Source organism: Piliocolobus tephrosceles, chromosome 15 (assembly GCF_002776525.5).
Source record: "Piliocolobus tephrosceles isolate RC106 chromosome 15, ASM277652v3, whole genome shotgun sequence".
NCBI classification, from domain to species: Eukaryota; Metazoa; Chordata; class Mammalia; order Primates; family Cercopithecidae; genus Piliocolobus; species Piliocolobus tephrosceles.
The window spans coordinates 108,155,669-108,168,474 of record NC_045448.1 but is presented as its reverse complement, the minus strand read 5'-3'; the positions used below and the strand labels follow the sequence as shown (position 1 = coordinate 108,168,474).

Here is a 12,806-nt window from a genome sequence, read left to right as displayed (position 1 = left end):
CAGCATTGGCTAAGGTTTAATGAGCACTCACCAGAGGTTGGGTTCTGCTTGGGGCTGAGGATATGCTAGGGTGGGGAAGGAGAGGGGTAGATGGGGGTGGTAGGAGGACGCCCTGCTGACGGTAGAGTCTAGTCATGAAGATGAAAATCAAGCAGAGAACTCCAGGTGGGAGGAAGGGGTCACAGAGATAGGGACAAATTCCTTTGACCCTTGCCGGGCTGCCTTCCTCATCCTCTGAAGCCTCTGTCAGAGATTGCCGCCCCTCTGCCTTATCAAAGGAGGGCTGGGACTGCTGAGCTCCACTGAGGTGACCCTGGGAGTGAGCTTTCCCCAAAGGCTCAGGCCCAAGTAGGAAAGAGTTAGCAACAGAGGTTTGAAAGAAGTAGCAAAATACCAAACCAAACCACAAACAAAACCCCTCCAGACCAGGCAAGGACATTATTAGGAGTTGATAGGATCTTCTTGTTTTTAATTAGTGTGTGCTGACGGGAAATCTCCAAGCTGCTTTGGCTGGACTGCCCGAGGGTCCTCTCACCCCCCTGCAGGCTGCGGCTTCCTGTGGCCACCTTGCTTTAAGGCTTGTTTCCAGGACTGTCTCCTGGGGAGGAAGAAGATGTCCTGTCAGAGGCCAGCAGGTCCAACTAACGAGCTATGAGATGCCCAAGGTGGGTGAGGACCTGGGCTCCTGAAGTCCCACAGCCCATTGTGCCCAGAGAGATGCTGCCCTGGGGACCCGACACAGTGGCAACTTGGTTGCAGCCATCCGAGCTAGCAGCTCACAGAGGCACAGTGGGGTTTTCTCATTTCAAATGCCTGGCCCCTTTCCAGAGGCGCTTACAATGGCCAGCTGATGGGAGTGCTACTTTTCTTTGGAAAATGCGTCCACGAATGTACTTCTCTCCTTAGGAACTGGGAAGGAGGAAGAATTGTGCAGCAGGGAGAGATGAGGGCCCCACAAGAGGGGAGCCCCTTGTCCTGCCTGCAGCACCTGCCAGTGAAAAGAAAGAAGAGTTGGGAGCCTGAGCTGGAGGCTGCGGGACAATTCCCTCTTGGCAGGAGAGAATCCGGACTGGGGTGGATTTCAGGCTTCAGTGTTTGTAGGAGGAAGCACAGCAATCACACTATTAATAGTAAATTAAAATAAATGAGTAACTGCTGTATGGTAATACTTGTTTGTTTGTTTTTAAGGCAAAAAATAATAAATAGTGAAACAGAGAAACAAAACAGGAAACACTGGCGGTCAACAGGCAGCAAAGAACATGCGGGTGGGGTAGCAGCAGTTCCACCCTCCAAAGGACCGGGCTGCCCAGACCAAGAGAAAGCGATGCATCTCTTCTGGTAACGTCCCTTCCTGTCCCATGGAGCCAAGGCAGACCTGCCCGAGCACCACCACCAGCAGCCTTCTGCTGGGGCCGGCACGGCTGGGAGCAACCTCCCACCCTCAGGCAGACGCTCAGTGCCAAGTAGAGAGGCCCCGGTGCACGTTCCCAGCGCCGAACCAGCGCTGGCTCGGGGGACGCGGAACGGGCAGGCAGCCAGGGCTGATCCCAGCCCCCACTGCAGACCCCCAGCCTGTGGCGGCGGTCCCGTTCCGCCAGGAAACCGCCGCCTGGAGCTGTGGGTCGCGCACATTAACGCATCCAGTGGCAAAATGAAGGAGACCCAAATTCAAAGTTAGAGCAATGGTGACCCGAGGGGTGCCTTGGTGAGGTTTAGGGTCCCGGTTACTGATGGTTGACATTCTTAGGAAATGCTGGTCACCTACGAAGCGAGAAAAGCATGAGGAGCGCCTGACCAAAGTGGTTTTGCCCTGCTTCCCACAAGAGGTGGCACCCACGGCTGGAACGCAGGAGTCAGGCCCACCGTCCCCAGCTCTGCACGCCCGCAGCGGGCCCTCGAAGAGGTTCAGGGCGGTGCCCGCGGCGCTCGGGCCGGGTCTCCCGGGACGTGGGGCGGGGGGCGGAGCTGGGCGGCGGCCTGGACTCCTCCCTCCTCTGCCCAGGCTCCCCTGCTCTTAACCCGCGCGCGGGGGCGCCCAGGCCACTGGGCTCCGCGGAGCAAGCGAGAGGTCTGCGCGCAGTCTGAGCGGCGCGCGTCCAGTCCCGAGGCCGACGCCAGCACGCCCTCATGGCCCCCGCAGCGGCGTCGGGGGGCAGCACGCTGCCCAGTGGCTTCTCGGTCTTCACCACCTTCCCCGACTTGCTCTTCATCTTCGAGTTTGTGAGTGACTCCTGGCCGGGGAAGGGACGGGGTGGGCTGAGCCGTGCGCTCTCTCGGGCGCCCAGCACAGCTGTCGGACTGGATCCGCTAGCTGCGCAGGTCCCGGGAGCATGGGGCAGCAGGGACAGGGCAGGGACCAAGCCAGGGAAGTCCCCTCCCACCTCCGATCGTTTGTCCCCTTCTAGACCAACAGAATGAGTAAAACAGTCTACAGGACTATGGAGGAAAAACCGGGTTCCCAACCGGGGTCGGATGTTGGCAGCGGGTCAGGCGGGGACGGCTCTTGGTGCGCTGGTCCCAAAGCTGCGCTCTGGGCCCGCTTGACGCGCGCGGCGCCACCGAAGCTCACGCCGCGCTTTGCGCGGTTGGGTAGAAGTGCGCAGCTTTTCCAAGGGAGACAGTGTGGAAAAAAAAAAACAAAAAATCAGCAAAAGAAACGTTAGTATTACCAACCGAAATTTGGAGATGAGAGGGAGTTGAATCCGGTTTATTTTCTTCTGGCCTTTTACAGTTTCTGGCGAGGGGAAGTATTTGCGACCAATTCGATCTGGAAATGAGGCCCTAGTTTGCGCGGCCGCAGCCCTTCAGCCCCGTGTGTGGGGTGGGAGTGGAGGAGATGGGGGGTTGCTGGGGGGAGAAGAGAGCGATCCCCGTGCCAAGGCTGACCTTGGGCAGACGCGGGGCCTCTGCACCTGCGGTCGGTCCCGCCTTGCACGCACGGTCCCGCCTTGCACGCACGGTCTCTGCCTGAGGCTGCAGGAAAAGCGCTTCCTACTGAGAACTCCTGATAAGCGCTCACGGTGTCGCGAAGGCGAAGTGACCTCCCTCAGCCTCAGCTCCCCGGGACCCGCTGGCCCTCACCTGGGTGGGGTGTGCCCTGTATATTCTGTGGGTGCGGTCCGTCGCCGCCTCAGGGACACCTTTTCCGGCACCCCACCCTCAGAAGCACCGGCGTGGAGAGTTGGACGGGAAAGAAAATGTCGGAGCCTGGCTGTTTAAAAATTGGACCGCAGGTTGTTATTGCCTGATTGGAGGGGGAGAGTGTGAACCCCAAAGGGAGCAGATCAGTTCGTCCAAGGAGGGCTTGGGGGCAGGGGCTAGGAGGGCTGCGGCGGCCTGGGGTGAAAGTCGAGTCGAACCCAAACCTGGGTGGAACCGGTGACTTTAAATCCTAGGGATAGGCGGAATCAAAGCAGTTACATTTAGAAGAAACCCCGGACGCCAATGAACGCAGTCCCACCATTCACAGAGAGCCAGCCCCCCGCTGGCCTTCAACATACAAGAGGGAGTGCCCCTGAGAGTAGTAACAGTCCAGTGAGACGGGGCTATCTGATCTGCGGGAAAGGTGACGGGAGGCTCCCACCCAACCCACCAATGCTGCAGAGATTACAGGGGTGTGGGAAACCCTGGAGCCGTCTACTACTGGCAGCTTGCTCCGCCAGAGCAGCCTGGCTTTGTGGCCTGCCCATAGCGGGGCTTCCAGAAGAAACAACTCCCCCCTCGCCCAGAACGCTTCTCTCAACTGACTTAGAAAGTCACTTCTCCACCTCACCCCTGTTCCCCACCTCCCCTCCTCACTTCCCAGGAGACCCGCAACGCACAGTCACCTCCAGGTGTCTTCCTCATGCTCTAGATTAGGGGTGGGCTAGCAGGTGCCTGGGAGAGAAGAGGAGGAATCTGGCCCCAAGCCTCTCAGTTCTCCTCTGCTTGGACTGTAAATATGAAGCTGTATATATTAGATGTGTGGAAGGAATGGGGAATTAAAGGGCCTGAGAAGGCGCTGGCCACCCTGGGGGAGGCTTTTTTTAAAATTATGGAATATTACAACTCAACAAAAAGACAACCCAATTAGAAAATGAGCAGTGGACTTCAACAGAGGTTTCTACAAAGAAGATGTACAAATGGCCAATATGGACGTAAAAAGATGCTTAACATCATCAGGCATTAGGAAAACAAAATTGAAACCACAATGAGGCCAGGTGTGGTGGCTCACGCCTGTAATCCCAGCACTTTGGGAGGCTGAGGTGGGTGGATCGCCTGAGGTCAGGAGTTTGAGACCAGACTGACTGACGTGGTGAAACCCGGTCTCTACTAAAAATTAAAAAATTTAAAAAAAACTTAGCCAGGCGTGGTGGCTCATGCCTGTAGTCCCAGCTACTCAGCAGGCTGAGGCATGAGCATCGCTTGAACCTGGGAGGCAGAGGTTGCAATAAGATCATGCCGCTGTACTCCAGCCTGGGCAACAGAGTGAGACTTGGTCTCAGAAAAATACATAAATAAGTAAATAAATTAAATAAATAAATAGAAAGAAATCACAATGAGATACCACTTCATAACCATTAGGCTGGCTAGTATCCAAAAAATGGAAAACATCAAGTATTGGGTGTGGAGAAATTGGAACCCTTGTATGTCACTGGTGGGAATGTGAATGGTTTAGCCACTGTGGAAAACAGTTTGGTGTTCCCTCAAAAAATGACCCTCTGACCCAGCAATTCCACTCCCGGGTATATAACCAAAGGATTCAAAGCAGGGACTTTAGTTCTGCCACATGCATGTTCATAGCAGCACTCTTCACAATAACACACAGCCCAGTGGCCATCAGCAATGAACTAAATAACAAAGTGCGACATCTCCAAATGATGGATACTACCTGGCCATAGCAAGGAACGAACTACTGAGACGTGCTACAAAGTTGATAAACCTTGAAAACTCTATGCTAAGCGAAAGATACCAGGCACAAAAGGTCATATACCGTATGATTCCGTTTATATAAAATATCTGGAATAGATAAATCTGTGGAGACAGAACACAAACCCTGCTGGTTTGCCAGGGACCGAGGGGAGCAATTGTTTAATGGCTATGGGGTTTCCTTTTGGGGGTCATGCAAATGCTTTGGAATTAAATTGAGTTGGTGGGTGCACAACACCATGAATGCACTAAATGCCACTGAACTGTCAAATTAAAATGATTGGTTTGATGATATGTGAATTTCACCTCAAGTTTAAAAAACAAAAATAGAAATATTTCAAATGCCACAGAAGAATATATATAATACTTTAACAGACATCTACATAATTATTGCCCAACTTTGTCAAATCTTAATATTTTGCCTTGTTTGCTTTTATGTATTAAGGAAATGAAGCTTTCAGATGGCATCTAAGCCCCCTAGACATCCTTCTGTCATCTTATCCTCTCTCCTCCTCCATCCTCAGGGCCACCTGTAGGCTGAATGTGGTGTTCACTTCCAAGCACAGTTTAGACTTTTACTGCACACGTATGACCTACACATGGCATTGTTTTACGTTTTCATACTTTATGAAAATGCCAGCATACCATACATATCCTTCTGCAGCATGCTTTCCAGGTAACATTATGTTCTGAGATTTATACATGTTGACTTTGTTTATCCAGTCTTCTGTTAATAGACACTTGGGATAGTTCCAATTTGCTGCCTTTAGCTACTGCAGACAGCATTGCCAAGAACACTCTCATATTTGCCTCTGTAGTTACCTGTTGGAAATTTCTCCCATAAACACGTGGAGGATGTGACTTGTTGGGTCACAGGGGATATGCACATTGTCATTTTCCCAGATGTTATTACATTGCCATCCAAAAGAGTAATTCCACTTTACACACCCCAGGAGCAGATTTACTGGGAAGCCGATGATGTTTAATTAAGTTCAAGACCCCTCCTTACTCGAGCCCCTTCCAAGACTGCCTAATTTTGTATTGTTTTATAAAGATGATCCCCGCAATTGCTTAAGCTTCAGGCTAAACCTGGACCTTCCCCGGCCCCCACCAGCAGCACATGAAAGTCGCCATTGTTCCTCATCACTTGGTAGCGTCAGACTTTATAATTTTCTGCTAATCCGATGGGTGTGAAATGCTTGATTATTTTTTAAATCTGTAGTCCACTGAGTTGTTGATGACTCATAGTTCAGACTCCCATGCCTGACCTCCCAACAGCCTGGGAGGCGCAGATGTCCAAGGCGATCAGGATGGAGCACCACTTCTATGGTGAGGGGACTGCCCACTGGAGCAAGTGAGGGTGGCAGCTCAGGGTGGGGCATAGCAGTCTCTCCTTGGCCCTGCACCCCTATCCCAGACCTCCTGACCTCTGAAATCTGCAGAGTCCTCACAGGAAGAGGAAGGCAGGCCCGACTAGGAAGTGAGACTGCCTTTCCAAATACCTCCAAAGTCACAGAGGCTATGCCCCTATTGCAGGCGGTGGGGTCATCAGCACAGCCCCATATAGGCCACGGGTGAAATGGCCAATATTCTCTCCTCCTGCAACAAAACCCAGGGCTTTGCCTCTGGTCTGCTCCCCTGCAAAAGTCCCACCCAGTGAGGAACTTTTTCTTTTGGAGCCACTCTCTGTCTCCTCCTTCTCCATTCTAAGCCGGGGGCTTCATGACACTGAGCCACCATTCAGGGAACAAAAGGTTCGCAGGGAAGACTTTCTGTCTCAGCTGTGGCCCCCAGACGCAAGGTCTCCCACAGAGAGACCCCTGTGCCAGGAGAGACCCCTACCCTTTCAGGACTTGTGAAGGAAGTGGCTGAAGAGGGCTGTGAGATCATCTACTCAGCCTCTCCTCCCCAGGCCACGAAGGAGTCAGGGTTGTGAGTGAGAGCCTGAGGAATGCCACCCAGCCCTCCAGGGGCATGCCCTCCTCCTCTGTGCCTCAGAAGCACCAAGAGAAGTGCGGTCACATCACGGGTTGGGGTTGGGGTGGGGAGACACCTGAAATCAGTTTGCAGTTTTGACAGTTTCAGTGAACTGGACAGAGTAATGACGAAAATGACACCTTTTCTGTGACCTAAAGCGACCGGACTTTTATTAAGAGTGAACAAAGAAGTCTAGGGACCTACGCTAGATTTCTACCTGGCTGGGGAAGAGCCAGCCTGACACAGCCGGGACTGGGCCACGGGCCGGAGAGGCAGTTTCGCGTTAGGTGATCCAAGCTGTGGCTGCATTGAGAAGATGGCATGGGAACTCCTAGGAGACCAGAGATGTAGAATCACAGAAACCTCACTTTCAGACAGGGAGCAACTTGCCTGGGTCACTGGGTCTCCAGGGTCCAGCGAGCACTTCTGGCAGTGAGCAGGTCATGCCCAGCCTGCTCCATTCACCTCAACAGCCACACGAGATTTTGCTTGCACTAGAAGGCACCCTGGGATCCTGAGTAGGCAGCCCTGGGCAAGGCTGGGGTCCCTTCTCTCCCCCAACAGAATGGAGGGACAGCTCAGGACCACTGGGCAGCTCTCACCTCCTCTGAGCCTCCTTGTCAAAAACACACCCTGCAGGTTCTGAGTCACGAGGTCCAAGGCAGGTTGAAGAACTCACGCATTGCACTGCACACCCTCCACTGACTCTCTGAGACTTGGAGCAGGCGTCTGGAGGCCAGGCCACCCTCGATATTTTTAAGGGGAACAGAATAGTGGGAACAGTTCTCAGGGAGAGGCTGGGGCAAGCAGTCAGGTGCTCTGAGGTTCTCGCAAGTCAGTCCAGGGACTTCCTCTTTTCCTGGAGCAAGTTCCCTGCTGCTCTAGCTAGGAACCTCTCCTACAGGCACCAGAGAGTGGAGCAGGCCCTGCTTGGCCAGCACGGGATGGTGTCTGAGCTGGCCTTCCCTGACTGTGTCCACTGGCTTCCAGCTCTGTCCCCTCTCTGTAGCTGTTCAGAGAGGGCTACTGCCTGATCTGCCCTGTTTTCTCCTCTCTTCCTCTCTAAAGGGAGGAGAACTGTTCTAGACAGAGGTTCCACAGGGGTTTGGTGGAGAAGTGACTTTTCCAGCTTTTCAGGACCAGAGGCCAGCTTTGGTGAGGACTCAGTGACTCTGAGCTGCTCCCTGGAAACTGCTGAGCGATGACGGGGCTCAGATCCACAGGACTGTAGGACGTGTCATCACACCTGAGCTACATTTTAACAGATTGCCTGTTAGCTTTTCATAAGTCACTCCCCCACCTCACGGGGATGGGGCAATGCCAGGACTGGTGCGAAGGCACCCGTTCTGTCCCAGTGCTTTCAGAAGTGAGTAGGAAGCCCCACGATGCTGCTGCCAGCAGGGCTCACCTTCAGGTGGGCCAGGGACAAGGGCTGAATTTTGTACCTGTACTCGCCACACCAGCAGGCGAGGGGCAGAGCACATTGTGCCGCCAGCGCAGACTTGCTCTGCACGGCCTCAGTAGTGGCTTGGCTTTGCCCTGAGCCCAGACACATTCTCCAGAGAACGGGCTGGGAGTAGGGACTGGACCACCTGGGACCTGCCTTGACACAGGACAGAGCCAGCCAGACTTGAACTAGAAGGGGCTGGGGGCTGACTTAATCTACTCTGGGACTTGCTCCTGGCCCCTCTAGTCTCAGTCCCTGGACACGGTGATTTGGAGCTGCAGGCCTCAGGGGCAGGTGCTGACAGGCTCAGTCCCTGGATATGGTGATTTGGAGCCGCAGCCTCAGGGGCAGGTGCGGATAGGATGCCCAACGGGTGTTCCCTCCTGGTGCTGATGGGTGTGAGGACAGTGGGGGATAGTGCTCCTCGTCCTTGAAGGAGGAATGTTCTGGGGTGTGTGGCCAGCTCCTTCTCACAGCTTTCAGATTGTTCCCAAGGGTGTGGAGCATGGCGCAGGTCCCTCGTGGTCGCTCATCAATTTGGAAGGCTCCAAATTGCCTTTGACACCTGGTGAGAGGTTTGGTTCCCAGTGAGCTCCTGGCTGGGCACGAGCAGCACAAGTCATTTCCCTTCTTGGGGTCATGAATGTGCCACAATCTGTCTGCAGCACGTCTCCCCAGGCTCTCTGCTGCTCCTACCGCATTCATAGCTAGTGTTCTACCCTAGTATTGGGCAAATCGTTTTAATGTACCCAAGCCCTGGGTCCTGAAAAACATATGTAGGAAATCGAAGGAAAGCCTGTCACCAGCCACAGCCAGCCTCACTGACCCGCAGGTCCTGGCCAGAGCCTCCAGTCCCTGTGAGAATTCAGTGGCCCGGGAGGGGAGGGGCTGGAAGGGCAGGGGGAGGACGCAGAAAGTGAAAGTCCCAGAACCAACTTGGAGGGAGGGGGCCCAGGAGGTGGGCACTCCAGGAATAAGGCCATGGGGAAGAACATAGGTCTAGGTCCCCTGACCTGTGAGTGGAGTGGGGAGGGGTGGGGTCTGCATGGCGGCCCCTCCCTCTTCTTCAGACTGAACTGCAGGCCGGCATCTGTCAAAGAGGGAGCGGGACTCTTTGGCATTTCATCTTGTGCTGTATGTGTCTTAAACACAAACCTTGCTATTGCTTTCCTCTGAAGGAACAGAGGCTATTGAGACTCATTGTTTCAGTGACGGGCTGGGGAGGGAAAAGCTGGCTGGGAGTGGCCTAACAACTAATTGGTTATTCTCCCTCCTCCATGTTAACACGCCTGTAATCCCGGCACTCTGGGAGGTCAAGGTGAGAGGGTCACTTGAGGTCAGGAGTTTGAGATCAGCCTGGGCAACATGGCAAGACCCCATTTCTACAAAAACTATAAAAAATTAGCCAACCATGGTGGCTTGCACCCATAGTCCCAGCTACTCAGGAGGCTGGGATGGGAGGATCACTTGAACCTGGAGGTCAAGGCTGTAGTGAGCTGTGATTGCATCACTGCCCTCTGGTGTGGGTGACAGAGTGAGAAACTGTCACCAAAACAAAAATCTCATGGCCATTTCCAAAGCTGACCGTGGACGCAGGAGGTAACTGTCACACGCACACGCATGGCGTCCTGGATCTGGGCCTCAGCCAGCTCGTCAGAGCAGCACCCGGCAGCTGCGGGAACGTGGGTAGGTAACTATGCCTCAGTTTCTGCATCAGTAAAATGGGGACATAGCAGCAACTGCCTCACATAGCTACTGCCCCATAGCTATCAAGTGCTGTTATTACTAGTTGACTAATAATTTAAACATCTGCTCTGAAACCAACTGGCCGACCTCTGCCCACAGCGGGGTCCGCAAGACCTGCCCCCATCACCTTTGCCGTAGGTGCCCTGTTCCATTCTCAGGCAGGTGCTGCATGAGGATTGGGATTGGGCCAGGCTGTGGAGGGCACACTTGACTTTTCCCTGGGGTCACCAAGTCCTGCACAGACAGCACCTTCCTGGGGCCTTCCCAGTGGCTCTCCTCTCACCAGGAAGGAACAACTGAGGTCTGAGGTCAGTGTGTCCTCGGCTGGGAGCTTGATGGCGCAGCCAGGAGGTGGGGGACAGGGTGGCAGCCCCAGCCTGCCTTCTGCCCAGGGAGCAGGCTGCTTTCTAAGCCTCTCTGCATCACCCGCCAGCGGGTGCCAGGATGGGCAGGAAGAGCTTTTTGGGTTCTGAGTGACGCATAGCTACATTTGCCCACAGGCATAGGAACAAATTACCAATGGGCTCAGATTAAAGCTTTCAAAAGTGATTTGTCATCAGTGTCAGTGTGTCGGCTCTATGCAAGGGCATCGGTTCAGGGAGGGGGCAGCCTCTGGCAAAAACCTGTGCCCTCACCTCTCCCAACCTCCATCCTGGCCCCCAGCTGCTTGGCAGATGGGCATAGTTGGATTGAGGGGCCTGGCAGGAAAGGAACCACCCAGCATGTAGGTCTCAGGACTCTTTCTAAAACCAGCCACAGACCTCCTTCATCTCCATTTGTGATCGGGTTGGGGGCAGCAGTGGGAATGCTTCTTTGTTGGAGGTGGCCCTTTAGACCCGAGCTAACCCATCACCTCCACCGGAAAGCCCACCCTCCTAGCACCCTTTCCCGGCACTCAGAGCACATCCTGCAGACCTTTGCTTATTGTCTGTCTCGTGCCTACACCCTGAGTCTGCCCACATTCCTGGCCCAGATCAAGAACTCGGAAACATTTGTTCTCAGCAAGCATCGGTAGGGAAAGGGCTCAGGTCTCCACTCTCACCTACCCAACTTTGATGAATCATAAGATAAGTCCTTGACCTCAAAGGCGGGCAGAGGGTGAAACTGACAAAGGCCTCCAGTCCCCAAGAAACTCTGGGAGTTCCAGTTCCCTTGGACCCTCCCAGACCCGGGGCAGGCTGCCTCATCTCGCCTCTCTCTTGCAGTTGTACACCTGTTTTGTTGGTTTGTTCACATTACTAACCTACCTGGTGACTCCCATAAATCCCCTTTGTTTTTCTTGCATTTAAGCCACTCCTGTCTGGTCTAGCATTTCCACGGATTTTGCCTTTTCCAGGTGGCTTACCCTGTATTTTCATGGAACCTCTCAGTTTCTGTTTATCCTGCTGGGTAAGGCCACCGGGTGTAGACGTGGTAGGCAGAATTTTCCGTTCAAATGAAGACACGCCTATCAGAAAACCCCTAGATTTGTGGATCTGAGTGGAGTTTTCATTCATTCAGGAACTAGTGACCGACCGTCCTCTAGCTCGTGAGGGAGGCGGGTATTAAGTCAGCAGCCACTTGGTCCTGCTGGCTGCGTGTGCTATGGGAGAGAAAGCTTCCCTGGGGCTCAAGGCGGGTGAGATTGCAAGCCTGAACAGCGGGCTCTTCCCAGTCCAACTTGCCTTGTTAATATAAACTATGGCCCTGAACTTAGCTCTTAGACTTTTTTTAAAATTTTTTTTTTGAGACAGAGTCTCACTGTGTCGCGCAGGCTGGAGTACAGTGGTGCGATCTCAGCTCACTGCAACCTCCGCCTCCTGGGCTCACTTCATTTTCCTGCCTCAGCCTTCTGAGTAGCTGGGACTGTAGGCGCCCGCCACCACGCCTGGCTAATTTTTTGTATTCTTTAGTAGAGACTGGGTTTCACCGTGTTAGCCAGGATGGTCTCAATCTCCTGACCTCATGATCCGCCCACCTCGGCCTCCCAAGGTGCTGGGATTACAGGCGTGAGCCACGGCACCTGGCAACAGCTCTTAGATCTTTTAATCCCAAATCTCTATCCTCTTCTTCACAAACTGATCCAAACCCCCTGAGTCATGCTCTTGCCTTGAAATTAGATAAGGAGCACAGTCTAAAGCCAGCTGGGGGTGAGGATGGCATGAGGGGTCCCTCTGGGAGGAAGAAGTCAGGAGGGGAGAGTGACTGCTGTAGGTAAACCAAGTCAGGTCCCAGCCCCACTCTCAGGGTTCTCTTTCGTAGCAGCCCCAGGAGTCAGACTCCCAATAATCTGCCTTTTCAGTTGATACAGGGAGAGGGTCGCCACCCAGAGAATCTCAGACCTCTCCCCCGATATCTCCCCATGGGCTCAGATGGGCATCTTGTGCCAACTACCGGGCTCTGTCCCTGTCCTGTGTGGCGTTCGTATCTGGTCACCGTTGCTCAGACACTGACACTTTCACGAGGGCCTGAATCTACCCTTGGTGGACCCAGAGCTGCTCCAGTGGGGACTGTCGCAAGACTGCATGAGAAAGGAGAGAAAGGGAGAGGTGGGCTCCGTTCATTAAAGTGTGTCTTCGAATGAGATCCATTTCACTAGGTGAGCCTGCCTCATTGTTGACCATGCCACTCCCAGCATCTGTTAAATGCGTGAGTGAATGAATGACCAAGTGAGTGATTCAGCGAGTAAGAGAGTGACTGAGTGAGTGACTGAGTGACTGACTGAGTGAGTGACTGAGTGAGTGAGTGA

At 53.8% G+C, this 12,806-nt stretch overlaps 1 protein-coding gene across 4 annotated transcripts in view; it reads left to right on the top strand.

The window, feature by feature from the left end:
- The first annotated feature begins 1,990 nt into the window (after window positions 1-1,990).
- MAL (mal, T cell differentiation protein) overlaps window positions 1,991-12,806 on the top strand; it is a 25,159-nt gene continuing 14,343 nt past the window's right edge. For 3 of the 4 annotated variants that reach the window (XM_023211525.1, XM_023211524.1, XM_023211523.1), the window contains exon 1: window positions 1,991-2,220. In XM_023211525.1, coding sequence (XP_023067293.1) covers window positions 2,128-2,220 — 93 coding nt within the window. In that variant the 5' untranslated portion in view covers window positions 1,991-2,127. The remainder of the gene's footprint in view (window positions 2,221-12,806) is intronic. The other variant, XM_023211522.1, reaches the window with a different exon arrangement.